The sequence below is a fragment of the Mauremys mutica genome, chromosome 1 (assembly GCF_020497125.1).
Source record: "Mauremys mutica isolate MM-2020 ecotype Southern chromosome 1, ASM2049712v1, whole genome shotgun sequence".
NCBI lineage: Eukaryota > Metazoa > Chordata > Testudines > Geoemydidae > Mauremys > Mauremys mutica.
The window spans coordinates 39999668-40023702 of NC_059072.1; the positions used below are offsets into that span (position 1 = coordinate 39999668).

Sequence of the window (24035 nt, forward strand, 5' to 3'; positions counted from 1 at the left end):
CCAAAGATGTCAGTGGTTACCAAGTCATGCAATTCCCATTCACGGTCAGTTGCAAAGTTTCTGCTGAGACTATTGGCAATCATGTTCTGGGTGACTGGTCGGTAGGCAACTGTCAAAAGGATATGATGTTGAAACTAACCCCCGGGGAAGAGAGGACTAGAAGCAGCTATGATGTTGATTCCTAGGCCTCTTCCTTGGACTGTGCTGCTATCAGCCAGTCATCTAGATAGGGAAAAACGAAGATACTCAGATGTCTGAGATGAGCTGCCATGACCAAGAAAACTTTTGTGAACACTTGTGGGGCAGTGTTAAGTTCGAATGGGAGAACGCTCTATTAAAGATGCCGAGGTCTCACCTTGAACCTCAGGAACCTTCTGTGTGTCAGGTGTATATATCAATATGGAAGTAGGCATCCTGCATATCGAGAGTTGTAAACCACATGCCTTTTTCTGGGGAGGAAATGATTGTTGCAAGCGTGACCAAGTGTAATCTTGGTTTGGAAACTGAATGGTTGAGGTGTCAAGATTAAATATTGGTCTCCATCCTCCATTCTTTTTGGGTACTAAGGCATAGCTCAAGTAGAATCCTGTTCCCTGAAAGGGGTCTGGGATTAGCTCCACAGCTCCCCTCAGTGTTCCGTGTGTGGACTGAGGTGGAGGGTGAGATGGGGGCATCACTGTAAACTCTAGGATACAGCTGCTCTGAATAATATCTAGGACTCACTTGTCCATTGTTATTGTTTTCCATGCTGGTAGAAAGAGTTTGAGGCACCCCCGAAGGAGATAGGCAGGGTGTACAGAGAGTGGTTGACCGCTCTTGAAGAACACTCAGAAATACCGCTTATGCAACGAATGGGTGTGTTGCATGGATGACTGGGCAGTCGATATAGGCAGACTGGATCTGTGTACCTTAGGGCATTTTGATTGTGGTTGAGTGGTAGAATTTCCTCTTGGGTGCTGGTGTGTAGCTACCCAAAGCTCTTAAAGTGGCTCTAGAGTCCCTTTAGGGAGTGCTGGGTCTCATCTGTCTTCTAATTGAAGAGATGCGATTCGTTGAATGAAAGGTCCTCTACAATGCTCTGCACTTCCCTAGGGAAGCCAGAGGAGTGTAACCAGGATTCCCTCCTCATGAGAATATCCACTGCCCAGACATGGGAAGCCATGTCTGCAGAGTCCACTGCGGTCTGTAGCATGTACATGGTGAATAACTTGCCTTCTTGCAAAACTGCCTGGAATCGATTGTAATCCTGTGAGGGTAGCTTGTCTGCAAACGCAGTCAATAGCCCATAGTAAATAAAATCATATTTGTTCATCAGGGCTAAGCAATTTGAAATATGAAATTGGAGCCCTGCCGAGGAGACCTTTCTGCCCATGAGGTCTAGCCTCTTAGCCTCTCTGTCGGATGGGGTGGAGCGGGGGTATTGCTGCTTGAATTTTCTGACGCTGCCTGGATGACCAATGAGTTTGAAGGAGGATAAGAGAATAGGAACTCTGACCCCTTTGGGGGTTTTGTGGGGAGACATAATACGTCGTCTTAGCCCCTATCAGGGTGTTTTTTTCACATGGCCAGAGTGCATGCTGGTTGGAGGATGGCATCATTGATAGGTAGAGCCACCCTCACTGGTACTGACGTGTGCAACATGTTAAGCAGCTGATGTTGACTTCTGTACTTCGTTGAGTGGATCCCTAGCGTGTTGGCTATTCTCTGCAGCAGTTCCTGGAACTGTCAATAGTCATCCAGTGGGGAGGAGGGGATTGAAGAGGCGGCCATGTCTGGAGAAGATGAGGGATGCCTCTCCGGATTCGCTCGTACCATCAGAGTTGAACTAATCAGTGCACCGTCCAACGCTATATCGGAGTGCCTACCCGACTACGGTTGTGGACGATGGGAAGCAGGCCTGTTCAAAGGGTGAATTTTGGGGCCACAAGCTCCAGCATGGCCAATCTGGTTGACCCTGCTGTTGACTGACCCATAGCCTGTAACCACAGAGCCAGATGCCAGCTCTGCAAGAAAGGCAAGATGGAGAACTGCCACAGTGCCATCAAAACCTTCTGGTAGTCATGCTTCCGAAACAGAATCAGTGGACTGTGTCAGACATCCATATCATCTGCATCAGAGGAGTTGGAAACCTCTCCAAATGATGGCGCCTTCAGAACCACTAGAACAGGAGGTGGTGGGAAGAAGCGGAGGACAAATCACTGCAAGCTGGTGATCAGATCAGGGCATGTGGAGCCCACAGCCTTTCTGGTGCAAACAAGTTGTGGGGACCCAGAGCACTTAAGAGTCTCCCGGGGTCAATGGTCCGTTCTGTGGGAGTAGCTGGCACCAGTAAATGCATCTGTCTGGAGACTAACTGCTCCCGTGGCACCAATGGAGCTGGAGGAGTTGCAGGATCCGTAATCAGTACCGATGGATCCGGCGATCAGTGTGACAGTTTTTCGGTCTTGTGAGTCTTGGAACGCTTGGTTCCTCTGTGGCTGGAACTCATGGATAGTGCCAAGTCCTTCTTAGACTTGGAAGATGATATATTGCCATGCTTATGTGCATGCTTCCTTGGTTCACAGCTAGGCCTTAGCACTGGTACTGGTGGAGCCCAATGGAGGGTCCACAGTAGAGGGAGGGCTCTTCACCTGTTCAGGCCGATGTACTGGGGGGTTCCATTGCCAGGATCCAATGCCAGTTCTAAGGCAAACTCCATGATGTGTTTTCTGAGGTGGAGAGCCCAGTTTTCTTGAGTATGGGTAGAGAAAGAGGCAGATACTGCATCTGGATGCAATGTGGGATTCCCCCAAGCAGTACAAACAGTGTTGGTGCTCATCACAGATGGAAAAGTAGCAGGGAGCACAGATTTTGAACCCATAAATAATTTTCTTCGGCATAATCTAGTACCTAAGCATGAGTACTGGATGGGGTGGGGTGGGAGGGAAGTTTGGCTGGAAACCCTGCCAAATCGGCATCCCAAGTCCTAAATCTACTATGAAGAAGGAAAAATCTAACAAAAAATACAGAACAAAATAATAAATCTAAACTATTAACAGTACTAAGAGTCTTCTTGTGAAGTTTTGGAAAGTGCATCACAAGGAGATAGAATAGAAGCTCTGACTGGGACCATGCAGCGATGAGAAGGAAGTGGAGATGCCAGCCACCCACTGTGTCCTTTATTGCCTCAGGAAAAACCATGAGGCAGCACAGGCACATAACCCTCAGTGGAATACAATAGGGACTATCACTCAAAGAAGAATACATATTTCTGAATATTAATTTAGTTACCTCCATAGATAAGTCAGTCAAGTGTCAGTTCCTATGCTCCTGTGATTAGCTGTGAGCTCGGCATACAATCCCTCGCACTATAAAGCAATTCATAATAAAACTGTGTTTGACTGATTTATATTTTATGGGTCTTAGCAGTTCTTTTTCTTGCTGTCTTATTTGCTTGCCTGCTACACCCAGCCATATAAGGACTTTCTCTATGAACAGTGTCAACCCACCCCACACAGCACCTGCAAAATATCAACAATACTTACTTCCCCTCTATTACACACCAGCCACAGTAAGGATCCTGTGCTTGAGTACACAGCGTACAGTTTGAGTAACTAGCACATTCCTGGACAGGAAGACGAAACACCTGGAGAATGAAGATGAAAAAACCCAAACACAATATGAACAAAGAAAATAAGGATCAATTTAACTCAACTTCATTTCTGAAAAAAGTATATCACTTGGTTTCACCATGGCCACATAGAGACATATCAATCACTTCCCTAATCCTTGACTTGTTGACTCTGTTACTGGAGCCCTATTTCACATTTTTTCTGCTCTATTGCATTGCAAGTCTCATCTAATTTTCTGTCCAATATAATGTGATATTTTGCATAGTCAACATGTAATCTGGCTTTTGCTGGAAATGAACCCTTCCATCATTTTTCCCAGATTAGGCAGGTGCCTTCTGGAAATCCCCATTAAAATTACTACAGCAGGGCAGAAACGTTAGACACTGTACAAATGGCTTTCCACTTCTGCAAAGAATAGCTGCTGTAGGATGGGCATTTCCGCATGTCTAACTTTGAACTGACTGGCAAACACAGCCATTCCAGTTCCCTTTATGACTGGAATACCCTTCCATTTTAGTTGGTGCTGTCACCCAGTGCTTGGAAATGCATCCAGAAGTGTTATTTCTATCCGGCAGGAGTTCAACATGTTCAAAAGCATGAAAATTTTGGAATGTCCAGAAGTATCTCAGTTCTCTATTCATATCCCTTGTTGCCATACAACAAATTCAAGTGGAAAAATGGAAATAAGCAATGTAAAACTATCAAACAAAGCAGTAGGGGAGAAAATAGCAGCCATGCTACTCATACACCCAGCAACCACACTGCCTTTGCTTTTGATTTCCTGTAGCGATAGGTGTAAATAACCTTGTTTCCTTTATTTATTTATTTAAATATGCTGTTGAAATTGCACAAAAGCTCTTGATGGAAATGGGACATTCTTCTTTCTGCTGACCATTAAGATTTACTTCTGAAGACTACAAAAACTATGGCAATCATAACTCTGGCTTTTTCTTTTTCTTTTAAACAACTGGCAGATAGCTAAAAAATTACTCTGAAAATCCAAAATATGGTTCTTATTCTGCATATTAGCAGAGACCAAGATATGGGTCAATTAAAAAAAAGCTTCAGTATCTGACAGTTCCCATCTATTGATATGTGTCCTTGTCTCCATTTTTTCTTTTTCATACTGTTTTTTAATTTAGATTTTTACTTAACTGGAGTTCAGATCCTGGAATACCCTCTCGTTAATTGGTACTACAGTCATGAGTAACATAATATTAAAAGGGATGATGCTCTCGCTCTCCCTTATGACAAAGTATTTGTTTCATAATCCTGGCAGGCAGGAACAAGCCCTAAGAGATATTATATTGTCTCTACAAGTTTGATGTAAACTTAATGGATTAAAAAAAATAGCTGCTCCGTTTAGATTGTGAGATTCAGCATTAGAAGGCAAACAAAATCTAATTTTACAGATTTTCTGACACTTATAATCAAAGAGATTGGTAAAAGCTAAACAGGAAACAAGCCAAGGATAATGGCATGTAACTGCCACAGGTGCTGTTTTATTCCCAATATGGGAGCTAGCCATCATGCCAAATTTGGGAGCCTACCACTTCTATACACTTTGAATTAACCAAAATGGGTATGGCAGAGGTGATGCAGTCTTTTCCAATTTCCCAGTGAAGCTGCAGGGGACTTCTCCTGATCTCTGCATGAGCTCTGGGAATCAGGTGGGAGGGGGCTAGACTTTAAAAAAAAACATTTGCTCCAAACCACCCACTGCTTATTTACACAACAGAGGAAAACACTGAACAGATGGGAGGAGAAGTGAATCAGGAAAGCAGGAAACTCTTTCCCTCTCTGACTTTAATCTCTGGTTGCTTCTTTACCATCTTTCCACCAGTTCTAATGAGGACCAGAAACCTTTTTTTAAAAATGAAAACTAATATTCTTGCATTCTCTTTTGACTCCAGCAGTTGGGACTTAGAGACCAAATATCCCAAGACTCACCATTAAAATCATAGAACTGTCAACACCAGGAATTTGCTTTACACCCACTGTCCTTGGTTTTACAGTCACCCACCTTCCACTTGCCCAGCTGCTCCTCCCTGCTGGCATTAATGCAGAGTAAAGAGGAGCTGAAGCAGGCAAACGAAGGAGCAGACAGTAGCCACTTTCTCTGTGCTCTGCCCTATGCCCTGAAACACATTTTTCATTTGTTGGCTACTAACTGTGCCCTCGTTAGTTGTAAAGGCACATATATAGACATAAATGGAGAGGTAGCTGAAATCATACCAAATGTGAAGGCTCATGAGAATAATTGTGAATTATAAGAATCTTTTCAGATATAGTCGCACACCTCAAGTTTTATAGACACCTTCCCCAAAAGTAAGATACTGTACCTTGGTTGTGGTCATCACATACAGGTTCTCTTGGGTAGCATCAAGGACAAGGTCATTCTTTACAGGTTTGTCTATTTCAATGGGAACAGAGCTGTATTCATTTGCAGGAGTCATCAGGAACACCTATTTAATGAAAGGCAGGTGCTTAATGCTGCTACTTTAGTATTTCAATTTACTTTTAATGAAAATCCTGTGTACTTGAGTCTCTCAAATTTGTGTGTTTGGGGAAAACATTCTAATTTAACGAAACGTACTTCAAAAGCAGTAAACAGATCATGAGGCATGAAACAAAACCTCTCTCCATTCTATGTATTTCATACTTGTATTGATTTTTTAACCAACTTATATTATTTAGACCAGTCAACTTAACAGACTCTCTACTTCATGCCTTTGCACCTGAAACACGTTCATGTTGGTTATTTACTCTTATATTATCCAATGGAGTTTGCTCCAAATTTCAAATTATATGATATATGTGGCTATCATTAACATTCAAGCAAAATAATTTTGCAGGGCTTCCTAAGTTAAAATGATCCATAACATTATATGTATGAATGAAGGCTCACCCCTCCCCCAAAACTCGACAACCTACAGTCAATGTACAAAAGCCTTGTCTATAGCCCTCATATTGCCTTTCAGATTTCTACAGTTAATGGAGGGCCAGATTATTATAAGATGCAAATGGAGAATTACGGTCATAATAATTGTTCTTAAAGTAACTGGCTTTGAATAGAGATAAAACTAAAGATCTTTGCTGTGCTCACCATACAAAGTGCTATTTAAATATATATGGTAGGCACACTATTTATTACCCTTACTAATGCCTTATGAATGAATGCAGTCTGAAACAGCCAAAACCTGATGACATTTCTGTGCACGCTACAAAAGCTATGCATTTGGCAGGACTTTGGGGGAAAGCTGAAGGTGTATCTATGCGGGGTGGTAGGAAGAATTAAAAGCGATAGTTTCCTGCTTTGATTTATTGGCAGCTCTAGTTCATTCACTGTTTGTATATGTTTTTGTGTGTGTGATGCAGAGTGGTTATAATTTGCAACTGTATGTTTAATTGTTAGAGCACTAGTGCTGTTTGTGTTTTCTAACAGTTATTTTTCTTCTTTTTTTCACTACTTTAAATGTCATGTGTGTGATACTAAATAAAACAGCACATTGGAGGAGCTGGAGAAGTAATTCAGAAATAGCCTATGTACTCTTTAAAATTAAGAATGTGAAGTGCAGAAAGAATCTACACCTGAAACTCTGCTTTACCTTTTAAAAAGTTAATTGTCTTTAACAGAGAACCATGCTACTGACACAACTTGAAACATTTAAAACATGTTCTAGTCCTTTAAAAGTCGGAAACATTACCTTAAGAATTCTACCATCCGAAGTTCCTAAAAATGCCACCGTATGCCCATTTTCCACTGTCACAGTAACTGCGGTTAGATTCATTCCCTTTTTCTGTAACAGCGGCTTCCCAACAATTTTATTTGTGCTTCCCAAAGGGTATGGCAAGTGTTCAGAACCACAAGGGAAACTTTTGCTTGCACCCTAATAACGAATGGAGATATAGAATGATGTTAAACATTCAGATCAGTAACTCCTAACTCAGAGCACAATGCAACACTATCATCACAATATTACCCTATACAAGGATGATTAGTTGAGAATTGTAGTGGTTTCTGTATCTTTTTTGAAGAACAGGAAGAAAAGCAGAAGCATGGCTCCTCTCCTTACGACAACAGCAAAGCAGATTGATAATTACAACTGGTCCAATACATCCCACTGTATAGGAGCGGTTTCAGATTGAAAAACAAAACAAAACAAACCTTTGTTCCTATTTCCTTAAGAAGATATAAAAAGATATTAAAAACTAACCAGTTTGTACAATAAAATAAATAGGCTTTAGGTATTTGTTGAACCATAAATACCCGCCATTTAAAAATGTGACTGATCTGTTCACACTATAAAATGGTATATTTAAACAGATTTTGGTTTATTAAGTTAGTGCTGTTGGCAGAAGAGGTACAGTATAGGCAGATTCTGTGCAAGCTTCCCCACATCATCCTGCCAATGCTCTTTAACCCTGACCTGGAGAGACTACCTCTAGAAGAAGGATGTTTTTTTTCCCCTCTATGACTGTTCATACATTAGCCTTCCTATTGAATCTGGTATCACAAGGTTGCCAGACAGCGACCTTTTTATCTTTAATCCACTCCTTCCCCTCCTTAAGTGATGCCAAGTCCTGGTCACCATGCAGAATTCCTAAATTTCATTCTCATTCTCACAAATCCAGACACCACAATAATCAATACCTCACTCAGTAGATCTTTTTGGCTTCCCAGGCAAACAAAGCTGGGAGTGTCGCAGAAGCATCACCCTAAACCCCAGGAGCTGGGGGAAAGGAGGAAGGGAATATTTTGGCTAGCTAGACTGAAGTCTCTCCAGACAGTGAAGCAGTGTTATTGACAGGCTCTGAAAGAAAAGGGTGACCACCATTATATGGAAATATTAGGGGCCAAAACATGGCGGTCATGGCCTGGACAGAAAAAATATGCAGAACTCCTTATGCTCAAAAATTAGAGTCCAGTTGAAAAACCAACATTAAAAACACTAGAGCACCCAAAAAACCAACAGTCTCAAGGTTTTTAAATATCATTTGAAAATTCATAGATTCATGGATTTTAAGGCTAGATGGGTGGGAGGGATAGCTCAGTGGTTTGAGCATTGGCCTGCTAAACCCAGGGTTGCAAGTTCAATCCTTGAGGGGGCCATTTAGGGATCTGGGGCAAAATCAGTACTTGGTCCTGCTAGTGAAGGCAGGGGGCTTGACTCAATGATCCTTCAGGGTCCCTTCCAATTCTACGAGATAGTGAATATAAATATATGGAGATATACCTATGATCATCTATAGCCTGATCTTGTGCATTACACCAGCTATGGAATTTCACCCAATAGTTTCTATAGCAGAAGGAATACTTCCCTACTGCATAAAATAACTTTGTTGAGCACAATAGCTTGTGACTGAATTAAAATGGACTTTTCAGGAAAATATCCAACATCAGTTTAAAGGCTCCAAGAGATAATGGCTTTACCACTTCTCTTTGGTGAGCTGTTCCAATGTCTAATTAATCTCTTTAAAAACTAAAATCAAATTGGAAATGAGATGCAATCAAACTTCCAGTCCCATGATCTGATTATACCTTTGCCTGATATATCAAACAGCTACCCAGTATCAGATGCTTTATTAGATTTCCTAGTATTTTATTTCCCATCACAGTTAAGTCTTAAACAGAGCCTACAGTTGAGGTTCACATTACCGCTGGCTGTGCTCCACATGGCGGTGATTCTTCTGCTAAAAAAGGTTTATAAAAACTTTCTTGCACAGATTTAGTGTAGCATTCTTCCCGATATTCTTCCATTTTTTCATTGAGGTGTCTCAAGGAAAACATACACATGGCTGATTTGAGAGAGCCATTGTCTTTGTTGAATTTGCTGAAGAGCGCAAGAAGCACTTTGTCACCTGATGGGACAGCACTATTCTCCTGTCCCTCTTGGGCTATACTCTCAGCCAACTTTTCTCCTGGGGTTGTGACATAGACAGAATGACAGTGGTCATAAATGCCATCATCATCTTGACAGCTTAAGTCCATTTCAAAGTAAGAATAGTAGTGGGCATCACCTTTGCACAGACGTGCAATTAGTGTTCGGTTATTAAGGGGCTGTCTCTCCTGCTGATTAAATATAAAATAAACATATTGATCATATTCAAAGACTGCCACAAACTGCTGTGTGTTTGACGAGTGATATACTGACTTAATAGCTGTAGAGTCTGTATAGGTTTCAAAAATGTCTTTCCCATCCTCACTGTAAAGCTGTCTTGTGCTAATTATTATCCCATTATCATTTGGTCCATTCCCTTTTCCAACAAACAGCAGTCGTTTTTCGTCCAGGGAGGTGATTAGTCCCACAGTTGACACAGTCTCATCGTTGCTTGCCACAAAGGACTTTTCCCCACCACTATCGACATAATAGGTTACATTTTCTATGTTCTCCAGTTCCCTGATAGCACAGATTCCCTTAAAAAGGCTCCCACACACAATAATTTTTCTCTCTAGTTTATCCAGCAAAAGTAACTTGTTGAAATTGTTAGTCCATGTTGCTTCACTGCACTGACTTTCAATGGGAGGGGTACACTTTTTGTTATCCATTTTTGGACCCGTTTCTACAGACGTCTGTTTCTTCAGGTCTTTTGTAAGTTGATGCAGGTAATTTACTGCTCCTAAATAGACAGTCCCGGTATCATTATTCACTGTAAGGCGGTTTAACTCTGTGGGACTTTCAAAATGCAGTTTCTTAACCTTGAATCCACAGCTGACACAAAAACAGCTCAAAATGCTCAATGTCCAGATCCATAAAGCCATTTCTATGTAATACCTAAAAGGGAAAGAGAAAATGTAAAACATGGGGAAAATACAGTTTAACCTAACTTTAGTAACCTTAGCTTTAAAAATATTGATTTAATTTAACCTCTGAGAATTACTGGGGGTTTCTGAAGAGTGTCATATGAGGTCAATCGTCTTGTGGGGAAAATGTGATGGTGAGTTTGAGTATGGTCACATGACTGGTAATCCAAAGGCCATCAATGAAGTCAGAATGTGTGGTAGGAAGGAGAAGAGATGCTGCTTTGGAAGGTTTTATGTTCTGTAAGTCCTTTTACTGGGCTTGTGAACATAAGCCAGGAGCTCAGATGGATGCTGTCTGGTGTGGGGTTTAATTTAGATAAAAATCTAAACAAATACAAAACTTAAGAATCCAGTCTTATTAAACAGCAGAATTGTGGGAGCTTTCTGAAAGTTTTAAGTGGCAGCTAAAAATCATATGGCAACTTCTTTGAAAGTATAAAAAAGGATCAAACTTTTTATATATCCAGTAACTCTAAACGCAGTATAACACAAAGGATTTAATTTTTTCCATTACATATTAACAATGATCTTTCTAGCTAAAATGTTCACACTGAAAGCTACTGGATTTTATTGCTTCTGTGAGGCCCCTTCCAGACATTTGTTAGTTGAGGAGCTGGTGAGTTGGAGAAGGAAAGGAAAGAGAACTGGAATACCTGCATTTATCCAAAGAGCAACAATCTCTATCATGCCAGGAAAACCTTCTAACGGATTAAAAGTTATAGAAATCATGCTAAATTGCTTGGGAGAAAAAAACTAATCCATTAGCTTCATTACTTTTCAGTAAAGTAGATTGGTGTTTCAGCATATAGAAATTAGCTAGTATCCTGTTAAGTAGTTTGTGAGCCCTCTAGTGGTGCGCACTGTGTTCTAGGTTCTAGAAACCATCCAGACTACCGATATCTAAATAGTTTAGACAGTAAACACAGTTATTTGGGACCCAATTCTGTCCATGTGATATCTTCATATTATTGCCGTTGTCAAAGAGCCAACGACGCAACAAGTACACATTTCATTTCAGAACTAGGCTTTCAAGAACTAGTTTTATCAATTCCCAGCTGCATGAAAAGCAAATGCCCTGTAGATACATCCAGCTTATCTTCCAATAACTTTGAGAACTAGATATTTGTTACAGCAATTCCTAGGGTCCAGCGTTCCTCGAAGCAAAAAGCCAAGCCACCTTTCTTAAGAAAGCCTGCTGGGGGAGGGAACGTCTGAGGACTGTGTGTCTTTATTTTTAACCCCTGTTACTCTGTCTCTCCCTTTCCCCAGTCCACCTGCTTGCAACCCTGCTCTTGCAACCCATTTCTGCCTGACTTGGGAAACAGCTGTCTGTATGCACACTGGAACCTAGCCACCAGCCTGTCTGCCTGTTCAATGAATTCAAGCACACTAAAGCTACAATGGAGCCTGAGGTGTTTCAGGGACAGCCTATACGCCATTGCTTATCACAGCACACAAATTCAGCAGGAGAGCAGAATGACAGATCACACTTGGGCAGTGTTGAAGCTCAACACAGAGGCAGGAAGGGGGTGGGGATCTCTACAGCAGGTAGGGAGGGACTGTGAAGTACTTCGGGACCCACAGAAGGTTAATCACGGAGAATCGCTCTGGGTGATTTTGGTGCCAGTCTACATACAAGATGGCACCAAAATAAAAAAAACTGGTTTTAATTCACACTCTGTTTATTAAAGTGCCAGTCTGTATGTAATTTTTATTTTGATTTAGCTTAAATGGCTTTAAAAAGGGTGAAAAAAGTAATTTAAGGCATTCTTAATCCAAAACAAGAGAGACTGACCACACAGAGTCTTGTACCAAAACAAGAAAAAGCATGAATTAAAAACCGATGTAGGTAGTTGGTGACAGTTTGCATCGACAAGCCCCTAGTGCTTATATGTCAGCCCCTGCCACCCACCCTCCTTGTTTAGCAGAGAGAGCAGAAAGCCAAACACAAGGAGGGGATGTAAATCTGGAAGGGAGGTATGGGAGACACTAGCAGAGCAAATGGGAGTGACAGGGCAGTATTGTGAAGCTGAAGCACTCACAAATCAGGAATCAGGCCCCAAAAAGTCATGGGTGTCTTTAAAATCCATGAGATTTAAAAAAAAAATCTGGATTCTTGTACTTGCCTGCTTGTTTGCAAGCCCTTAGTGCTTACATTTTCAATCTTTTCTTCACAATCATGAGGGCAAGACACTAAAAATGAAATCTGACATTTCTCACATAAATTAAATGTGTCTCCAGAATATGGAGCTTTAAGGAAAACCAAAAAATATCATGATATTAACAAAAAATATTAAGAGTTGGCAACTTTGTGTGGGTTGTGTGGGTGAAAAGAAAAAGGCCATGATGAAACCATGAAGTGCAATCTACCTTCAAATCTTGCTTGTTGGCCAGTAACAAATCATTACCCCTATACTCATTAAGGGACTGATCCAAACCCCTTTGTCTTCACTGACCTTTCGATCAGGACTTTGACGTTTTAATGGAAGCTGCTGTACTTGTAAGAGTGTCAGCTGGTGTGCAGAATAAGCCTTAACTTTTAAATTTTCCTGTGATTACTGATATGTATCATAGTCTTAAGACTCAACTTTATTTCTTTAAATAAAATATCAAATTTTAATAGTATACAATCTGTCTTAACTATGTAAATTGCTTTTAGAATTTTCTTGAAACTTCTATTTCAAAAGCTAATTGCATTTGAACTTTTAAATAGACCAGCTGATTGACTGAAATGATATTAATGCCCTCTGAAACCTAAGCTAGTGTGCGCTTTTACCTATGACATTCGGGCTGGCTTCCTAAACATGGAACATTTTGCAGACTTGCAAAAGTTAAGTTCTGAGGATGGGGAAAGGAAAGCACGCATGCCCGGACAGGTAGGTATAAGGGGAAAAAAAACCATGCAGACAGAAATCTGGCAAACAAATATGAACCAGTAACTCTTCCTCTGAAAGTTAATTATGTGACTGTCTAATGCCTGCCTGATGGGGAAAGGACTTGGAGAACTATAAAGGATCTCGAGTCAAATCTGAAAGATCTGGGACTGTGAAAAGAAATGGGTCAGCAGAAAAGAGGAATAATTTAAAACAAGAAGTAATCTAACAGGGGAATGCCTTGTGGGAGGGTGCAAGCCACATGAAGTGCTAAAGCCGAGTAAAAAACTGAAAAAAAGAACCATATCTCTGTGCCAAAACAGAAGTTAAAGTTGGCAGCAATAGCAAACTCCATGGTGGGAGGTGAAAGGGAATTGCCTGAATCATCATTTGCACTGAAGAGCAGAACCTAAAAGTCAACATCCAGTCTGCAGAAACCTTTCAAGCTGGGACAGAAGAACTCTCCCCAAGACAGTAAACTGTTTACTGTGCCCAAGACTCACATTCGCATTTTGAATAATCCACTAATTCTAATCTCTCTTTATAGTCTCTGTATTTTCATGGTTCTAGGCATAGACAAGGATGGGAAGGATTGCTTTGCTTAAGTAGAATGATTATGTCTTTTTTAGACTTAGTGTAGTTCAAAATCAAAAAAGAGAATAAAAGAGACTAACCCCAATCCTATTTTCCAAAGGTCCCGTTATGGGCCAAATCAAGCAGTTACACTAACTGTAAATGAAACAACCGAAGAGGCAGTGTCAGCTTGCCTCTTGATAACAGGGTGACCTCATATACCAGAACCACCAGGAAAGGTCCCAGAATTATACCGCATTCCTGATGAACGCAGACTTCGATGCATGCCATGAAGTGTAATGAAACCCTGTGCTCCTCTACAGCGCTATTACCCTCTCTCCAGGCCTCAGAGCAGCTCTGTGCTATCTTATTTGGAGAAGATTCCTCTCCCCTCATGTCCCCACCATTCCCCAGGAATTTAGTGTTCTGATCCAAACAAGCCATCTCCCCTCCCACATTGTAGTAATGGTCACCTTGTTTGTGCCATCTTATGAGCTAGAGAAGCAGGCTTACTCTGCTATAAATTATAGCTAAAATAATAATCATATCTAATTCTATATCTAGCATGTAAGGACAAATCTTAGGACACAGTGAATGCAGATAAACTCAGACTCATTTGTTTATTCCTGTCCCACTGGAAAGGCAAATGTATATAGAATGATACTGCCCCTCAAGCTTAGCAACCAGGAGCCAAGAAGTGACTTTACTTACTGGATATCCCTTAAGGAAAACTGCAGCAATTTCTTATGCCAGTCTAGGGTAAATTCTGCCCTCAGTTAACACTCACGTAAATCCATTTTTGTCAATGGATTTGCAGAGGTACAACTTAGAGGAGAACTTATCCCTTTAAGAGCTGGATATTTATTGAATTGAAATGTAGGTATTAAAAAGGGAATTGGTTAGAAATACCCATCACTGCTCTGATCTCTCTACATGGTGCTCGTTAGGGGCTGTCACCATAACGATAAGGCACCATACTTCCACGCAGGGGGCTATGCCTCACGTTATGCATCAAGAGGAAATATGGCCTCATTATAGCTCTCTGGACTGGGATTTAGGAGCTTTGGGTTCAATTCCCAGGTCTGTCACAGATGTCCTGAGTGATAATTTTCCCCTCTGTGTAACCAGGGGGGAGGGGGATACTTGCTGTCTCCCATCCTTTGTCTGTCTTGTCTATTTAGATTGTAAACTCTTCGGGGCAGGGAATGTCTCTTACTGTGTATGTATGTACAGCACCTAGCACAACAGGGCTCCAATCTCAGTTGGGGCCTCTATATGTTTGGATATAAATATCAGTATCAGGATAACAATAGTTATAATCTGTATTAGGAAGAATCACTATGCTTGAGAAAAGTCAAGTCTTATTAGAAATCATTAAAAAGAGTTTTTCCAAAGCAGTTCACCTAAATCCTATAAATTAAAAGTTTCCAGTTAAATCAACAAAAATAACGTGTACATGCCATAAAGTTGGGTTTTTTTGGCATTCGTTTTTTTCCCCCAAAGCAGTAGGGCTAGATTATCTCAGACATCCATGCGGCTTAACATTCCAGCTTATATTCACTGGCTTCATTTCCCGCCCCCCCTTTCTAAGAAAACAGTAAACAAAAATTAAATATGCCATGGAAAAGATCCAAAAGTAAGTCCCTGTGCACTTCTAAAAGTTTAGTTCTGATCAGGCACATTAACTGAAGACTTACATTAACAAAAAGTGAACAAAATAAAATCAGATGTGCTGTAATCATCTCACATGAACTCAGCCTGATATAGCAGAATCCTTCTAGATTTTCTTCTCTTCTATTATTTGTGTTATGGCAGCACCTACAGGACTCAACTGACTTGGACTGCCTATTGTCCACCATTGTCAATTTTAAAATCAAGATTGGACGTTCTTCTCAAAAACATGCTCCAGGAATTATTTTGGGGGGAAGTTCTATGGCATGCGTTATACAAGAGGTAAGGCTAGATGATCACAGTGGTTGCTTCTGGCCTTGGACTCTACAAATTGTGTTAGGTAACTGTATAACATAGCAAGAGATAGTTCCCTGCCATGAAGAGTTTTATGTTCTAAACAAACAAGCCAGAAAAGGGAAAGGGAATATTATCATGCCCATTTTACAGACAGGGAATGGAGGCAGAGAAATTAAGGCTCCAGTTGAGCAAAATATTAAGCACCATATTCAAGACATCTTTCAAGAATATTCAAGACATTCAAGCACCATCATGAATAATTTTAAACACAGCCCCCTGGGATTATTCACATGCTGAAAATTAGACGTGTTTAAGTTCCTTGTTGTATCAGGGCCTACTTGTTTTGCCCAAAGACATGCAGTAAAAGTGTCACTTATTTAGCACCTGATCCTGTGAGGTGGGTGATGAACACCCAGAACTCTTACTGAGAGTTCAGGGAGCACAGCACTACACAGAATGGGGGCCAAATGGAGGCTAAATACATTGCCTTTTTCACCCTCAAATTCCTGCCTGTCATCCCCCCACACCCCCCCTCCCCGGCAATACTATTAAAACCTCCTCTTGCCCAATTTGTCCGTCAGAATTAAGTGAATTGCAAAACTGCTTTCTTTTCTAAACCATCTCCTTCCCTCCGCTCCCACAACACACACACCATGCCGGAGCTACTCTTATTCAAGTAAAATTCACTTTAAATCCATTTATTTTATAAGGGGAAAAATCTGATATGGCAGCAATAAATTATAGAATAAAAACCATTCGCGAAGCACTTTACATACATTGTTAAAAGCCTCAAACTTTAAAAAAGAGTGGTGGTGGTGGTCAATATTCAACCCCATCAGCTGCCAGCAATGCTTGGAGACAAAAGGCAGTGTTGTAATATTAGCAGGCAAATTGTTTAAAAGACAAGGTAGCTGGATCATATACACCTTGTTGCCATTTACAAAGCAACACATGAGATCCCAGAAGTCAGATGTAGGGGAGGGCAAGTACAGTACTTGGGAAGCCACATTGTTACTAGGATAAAGCTGTTTTTAACAATGGCAAGGCTAACCATCACCCCCCCTCTCTAATTGGATCAATTTTAATGATCTGAGTACATAATGATATGCTTTTATTAAGACAGACCAAAAACTTGAAAGTATCAGTCAAGTCCTCAACAGACAGAACATTACAACTTCCATAATCCATACTCAGACACTGATCTTCAAATTGCCTTAATGCTTCTCTTGTAATTATCCCGAAGAACAAGTCTAGCAGCATTTATATAAAGTGATGCCTATACGGTGTCTTGCAACTTTTCCTCTGATCTTACCCAATCAATTTCTGAAAGTATCTGCATGAGTCTTGAGCCTCTCACCCATTCTAAAATGATGTCTCAGAAACACTATCCCTTCCATTTTAAGAAATGGAATAATCCCAACCACTTACCTTCAGGGTTATTTGTGGAACGTTTTGCTAACCCATGTAACCATGCTGAACTAAACTGTGGTAATCAAGTAAATTTTTGTGTGTGTCAGACTTCGAGATTTTCTTTCAAGAGGACGTTTGCAAACCTGGGCTGATGGTTTTGGGGTAAGCCATACAAAAGATTATGGTTTCCTGTCCAGAAACCAAACCTCAAATGTTCACTGAATTTAATTTTGAGTTTGGGGGGCCTTTCTGAATCTGAAACTGTGTGGGGAAGGTCTAGAGGCATGAATCCATGAAGATCAGATTTTTTGGGGAGGAGGAAAGAGATCCCACAAATTCCTGCAAAATGATTTTACCAAGTTTCTCTTGTTCTATCTTTTGAGGAACATAATTCATTTTAGTCCCAAAGTTACTTAGGTTCCACACAAAATTTGGCATTCTTGCACTTTTAATTGTTGAAAATTATTTACAATCAGAAATGAACAAGCATGAAGCTGAAGTTATCATCAGATCATTAAGATTAAATGAATCAGTCGCAAAGCAAGTTTTCTACATGAATAATTTCTGTGGTACCCATGTTTTGGATTTGTACAAAGTCATCCAGAAAATGTCTATGGATTTTTGGAGGGGAGCGGGAGGGGAAGGAGGCCACTACCTAACCTACAAGGTGCTCTAGGCTCAAACGGTGTATAGCTTTCCCACAAGTTCAGAAGAAGGGTCATTTGGATACTGAAGCTAGTCATGCTTTCTTAGAAAACTAAACAGTCATGTTTCTGGATTTTCACAGAACATTTTTCACAATAATTTCCAAGAAAACAAAACAAAACAAAACAAAACACAATTTCATCCAGTTTCCCATAGCGAAGGCAATTAATCTAAGCAGTACTCTCATACACAAAGGCACCAGTAAGATACAAGACCGTGTTAATTACCAGTCACAAGCGAATCCCCTTCTTAAAAAGTGTTTGGCTATCTGAACATAAAGAGATTAAAGTTTTCTTAAGACTTAGTCATCCGGGCATTAACAACAGCAGTGTGAGGGGGCTGGGGCACATGACTTATGCGGAAAGGCTGAGAAGAGTGAAGGGGGATTTGATAGCAGCCTTCAACTACCTGAAGGGGGTTCCAAAGAGGATGGAGCTCAGCTGTTCTCAGTGGTGGCAGATGACAGAACAAGGAGCAACGGTCTCAAGTTGCAGTGGGGGAGGTCTAGGTTGGATATTAGGAAATACTATTTCACTAGGAGGGTGGTGAAGCACTGGAATGGGTTACCTAGGGAGGTGGTGGAATCTCCATCCTTAGAGGTTTTTAAGGCCTGGCTTGACAAAGCCCTGGCTGGGATGATTTAGTTTGTGGTGTTCCTGATTTGAGCAGGGGGTTGGACTAGATGACTCCTGAGGTCTCTTCCAACCCTGATATTCTATGATTCTATGACACACTTGCATTTGAGATTCCACAGATTGCAGCTGATGGGGAGGAAGCAGCCAAAGCAGGGACGGCTACACTGGCGGGAGAGAGGCAAAACAGGGCTCAGCTGGGGCCACCATTCCCCCTAGCAACCCCATGGACCCAGAGGGGTGCTGGGGACAACTCCTCACCCCCTCTCGGAGCACTATGACCCACATAGCATTCAGGGAAATCAGCCACAGACTGCAGCTGGTAAGGGCAGAAGCAGCCAAAGCAAGGACCTTCGGACATTCAGAGAACTTTCTACAATTCTGTCTGGACTTTCTCTTCCCTGTACTGATAGGCTGTTTGCCCCGAACCCTCTCGCTTAGTTTCACTCCACACCTTCCCCTCCCCACTCTTCATTTAGTTTATCCCCACCTCAGAAGTAACCCCTCCCAACCAAAATGGAACAAATATGCTGTCTGCTGCCATCACATTGTTCACTCTTCTTGTGTGTTGTATATCCTTTCCCCAGACTGCGTCAGTCTCATTTAGATTGCAAGCTCTTTGAGGCAGGGACTACCTCATATCCTGGCTGGCCCTGAGGCATTACTGTAATAAACATGATTGTAAAGCCCAACTGAAGTCAACAAGAATTGTGTGTGAGCTAAAAGGTCTGAGTGGAGCCGTTTGCTGGATCCGAGTCCACATGAATAATTATATCATTACCTCAAAGCTGATGAATGTATTTTTACATTAGACTGGCCCAAATCAAAATCCTGCATCCAAACACACCTGAACTCCAGAGTATTTAAAATTCTGATCCAGATCCAAATTCTGACTTGGACCAATAAAGGGGCAGAGAGAACGCTTATTTTTATAGCAATCAACTAATTAGACACAGGAAACATACCCAGGGTTAAATATTTTGCACTCTGATTAAAGAATTTCCACTGGCCTGTTGTCTTTGCAACTGTGATGCTGGAAGACCAGATGCCAGCACATGCCAAAGACCCAGGACCTCATTGAACACTGACAAATGCATAACTGGAAACCAGCCTGGCTCATCTGTGGGTTAGTAAATAGATATTATTGTTATAACAATGTGTTTAGATTTTTGCATTTATGAAATGCTTGTAGGATGCTGCATGTATTAATCCTACTTACCAGATATACTCAGTCATTAGCTGGTTTGTTTATAAGCTGACCCCACCAAGATGGTTAGGTAAAAATAGCAAAAACTGTATGACCCTTTCATAAGCCGACCCTATATTTCAGGGGTTGGCAAACTTTGGCTCCCGGCCCATTAGGGTAAGCCTCTAGTGGCCTGGACGTTCTGTTTACCTGGAGCGTTTGCAGGCACGGAGCCCCTCAGCTCCCTTTGGCTGGGAACAGCAAACCTCGGCCACAGGGAGCTGAGGGGCTCCATGCCTGCAGACGCTCCAGGTTAAAAAAACAACAATGTATTAGATATTCAATTCAATGATTCCACAGAGTTGAAAATCATCAAATTTTGGTGTAGACCCATTTATAAACTGACCCCCGCTCTTTGATGCATCACTTTTTTACCAAAAAGATTAAGCTTATGAACCAGTATATACGGTATATCCGTATCCCATGGTATAGTCATATTGAGTGTTTGCATTGTAATCCTCTGTAATTGTGTAACTCAGTAGTTCTCAACTTTTCCAGACCACTGTACCCCTTTCAGGAGTCTGATTTGTCTTGTGTACCCCAAGTGTCACCTCACTTTAAATACAAGATCAGACATAAAAACGCAAATAGGTCACAGCACACTATTACTGAAAAATTGCTTACTTTCTCATTTTTATTGTATAGTTATAAAATAAATTGGAATATAAATATTGTATTTATATTTCAGTGTACAGTATATAGAGCAGTATAAATGTCATTGTCTATACGAAATTTTAGTTTGTACTGACTTCTGTAGTGCTTTTTATGTAGCCTGTTGTAAAACTAGGCAAATATCTTGATGAGCTGATGTACCCCCTGGAAGACCTCTGTTTCCTCCCAGAGACCCCTGGTTGAAAACCACTGGTGTAACTCACCACGCAGGAAAAGAACCATTAATTGAGGCAAAAGTACTCATCCTGCACACAAGGTGGCCCATGGCAGGCAAATGAGGCATTGTGTAGCATCAAAGGACAGAGACCTTCTTGACTGCATTCCTCACCTCTCCAGAAAGGGCAGGCCTGTGCATGAACTCATCCCATCAGCTTGGATTCTGGGATGAAGGGGATAAAATCCCTGACATGGAGAAACAGATTCTTAAACTGTCTGGACTCTGAGGAGCAAAGGTTCCTAACAATAAGCAAGAGATTCCCATGCTGCTTGGCATGAGTCAGCCCTAAAGGACAGATAGAGCTGCTTATTAAAGAAACTTTTTAAATTTAAGAGTGAAACTCATTTGCGTGTATGTTTCCTGTTTTAAACTTATAAATGGCTCTCACTTATTTTCTTAGTTAATAAATCATTAGTTAATTACAGGCCTTGTCTTTGGTTTGAGAGCTGAATACAACTGACCTGGGGTAAGTGACTGGTCCTTTGGAACTGGGAGTCACCGGACTATTGCGATTTTTCATGTAACGTGACCATCTATCACATAGTTCAGCTTGCCTAGGTGGCAAGTGTAGTAAGAGGAGGCCCTGAGCTATAAACCTTGTTATCAGAGGCCCGGTATGAGGCCTAAGGCCTGAACTAAAGTAATGATCAAGACTTTGCTAACATAAAGCAAAGTTAAGCTGTGAGCCAGAGGCAGGCCCTGCTCACAGAAGCTGGCAAGGAAAGGGCTGATGCTGTAAAAAGAGAGACATACCTAAAAGGTACTGGACACCAGATATCAGAACATTCGCATACTTGTACACTCCACACAGATAACAAGGAACAAGCTGACCCATCCCAATGACAGGGCCGAAAGGGTACTATGATGGATAGAATTGTTTTGTTCGAACCAATATGTACAAGGTGAGAGGCGGCACTTTACTGCATAGAGGGGTTGCACCTTGCTATGTAGAAGGGTTGCACCTCAATACGTCAGGAGTGATGTGTAACTTGTTTGTACCTCTGTATAAGAATGCACCTCTGAGTGGATGTCTTTGTCCGGCCTAGGGGGCAATGGAGAGTCCTGCCACTGACTGAGCTGAGTCCATTGCCAGGGGGCACATATTCGTAGTATGTCCTGTAGAGTAGAGTCTAGAGGGAACTATTACTGTGTTACTCTTTGACAATAAACCTAGCCGACGTGCCTTCGTACCTTACTAGAGTCTGTGGTCATTTGGGGTTCTCTCGGGGTTTGCTGGGTCAGCTATCTGCGCAGAGCTGAGGCAGCACACAGAGGGAACACACGCACGCAGCCGATTGATATCAACATTGACTAGAACAGAGCACCACACCATGAGCGTCTGACGACAGCAAGATAGACCGGAATGACCCAAGGGGATTGTCTGACTGTGTCTGTAACAATGTTGTAGGGCTTTAGGAGTTCACACTTATTACTGAGTGGGTGAAATCTAACTGTAGAACTAGTTTGGGATTTCCGCCCTGCTTTTTGACAGTCTACTCTGAGGTTGGCACTCCATCATGAGCCACTGCAGACAGTGTGCCAGCAACATCAGCAACTAAACATAGAACAGCAGAATTTTGTAGATTTATATGCGTTCTCAACAGCAGAACTATGCAACACAAAACTGAGCTGTAATGAATTCCTTGGTTTATTACTGCCCACATCAGTGGGGTTTTTTTTGTTTTGTTTTTAAAAAACATTCCATCTTTTCTACTGTGGATTGCCAGTCAGACTTTTTTGGTGCAACTCTTTTAAAGATAGTCAAAGCAAGAACTCCAGCATCTCTAAGGGTACGTCTACACTACGGGATTAATCCGAATTTACATAAACCGGTTTAGTAAAACAGATTGTATAAAATCAAGTGCACGCGGCCACACTAAGCACATTAAATCGGTGGTGTGCTTCCATGGTCCAAGGCTAGCGTCGATTTCTGGAGCGTTGCACTGTGGGTAGCTATTCCGTAGTTATCCCATAGTTCCCGCAGTCTCCCCCGCCCCTTGGAATTCTGGGTTGAGATTCCAGTGCCTGATGGGGCAAAAATCATTGTCGCGGGTGGTTCTGGGTAAATGTCGTCAGTCATTTCTTCCTCCGGGGAAGCAACGGCAGACAATCATTTTGCGCCCTTTTTCCCTGGATTGCCCTGGCAGACGCCATATCATGGCAACCATGGAGCCTGTTTTGCCTCTTGTCTCTGTCACCGTATGTGTACTAGATACTGCTGACAGAGGCGATTCAGCAGCGCTACACAGCAGCATTCATTTGCTTCTGCATGATAGCAGAGATGGTTATCAGCCGTACTGTACCATCTACCATGCCATTGTAAATTGGCAATGAGATGATGGTTACCAGTCCTTTTGTGCTGCACCATCTGCTGCTGTCATAGGTGCCCCTGGCTGAGATCGGCCGGGAGCGCAAAAGACAAAAATGGGAATGACTCCCTGAGTCAATCCCTCCTTTACGGTATCTAAAAATAGAATCAGTCCTGCCTAGAATATGGGGCAAGTGTACTAGAGAACCAGTGTATCAGAGAACCAGAGAGCACAACCGCTCTGTGTCAGATCCCGCAGAAATGATTATCTATATGCCATTCACAGGAGGTGCCCCTGCAACAACCCCACCTGTTGATTCCCTCCTCCCCCAGCCTTCCTGGGTTACCGTTGCAGTGTCCCCCCATTTGTGTGATGAAGTAATAAAGAATGCAGGAATAAGAAACAGTGACTTGTTAGTGAGATATGAGGGGAAGGCAGCCTCTAGCTCCTATGATAGTCCAGACAGGACATTAAGCAGTGTGGGGGAGAGGAGCCCAGCATCCCGCTGCTATGATAGTCCAGGCAGAACAGAATCTTTTCTTTACACGTGAAGGACGGGGGCTGATGGAGCTCAGCCCCTGTTGCTATGATGAAGATGGTGCAGTACGACTGGTAACCATCTACTGGGAATGATCAGGAGTTTTTTTACCCAGACGCCCCCGGCCGACCTCACCGGAGGCCAGCCAGGAGCACTCACGGGCTGATGATGAGGACAGATACCAGTCCTTTTGTATTGCCCCATCTGCCACAAGGCTGATGACAACGAGGGATATCAGCCATATTGTACCATCAGCCACCCATGGGGTGGGGCGAGAATGCTGCCGTTGATTACTGCAGCATCGCGTCTATCAGCAGCGTTCAGTAAACATAGGGTGACATTTAAAAGAGTCGAGAGGATTTTTTTCCCTTTTACTTCTGGGGGTGGGTGAGGGGGGTAAATTGACGAGCTATGCCCTGAACCACCACGGACAATGTGTTTGACACTACAGCCATTGGGAGCTCAGCCAAGAATGC

The 24035-nt window shown here is 41.9% G+C and overlaps 1 protein-coding gene across 1 annotated transcript in view; it reads right to left on the reverse strand.

The window, feature by feature from the left end:
• Nucleotides 1–24035, reverse strand: part of PLXNB2 (plexin B2) — a 335252-nt gene that overhangs the window by 84411 nt on the left and 226806 nt on the right. Inside the window, exons 4-7 of the mRNA XM_045031102.1 lie at nucleotides 9271–10387; nucleotides 7319–7501; nucleotides 5954–6076; nucleotides 3525–3625 (exon numbers count right to left, since the gene is read on the reverse strand). Coding sequence (XP_044887037.1) covers nucleotides 3525–3625; nucleotides 5954–6076; nucleotides 7319–7501; nucleotides 9271–10387 — 1524 coding nt within the window. The remainder of the gene's footprint in view (nucleotides 1–3524; nucleotides 3626–5953; nucleotides 6077–7318; nucleotides 7502–9270; nucleotides 10388–24035) is intronic.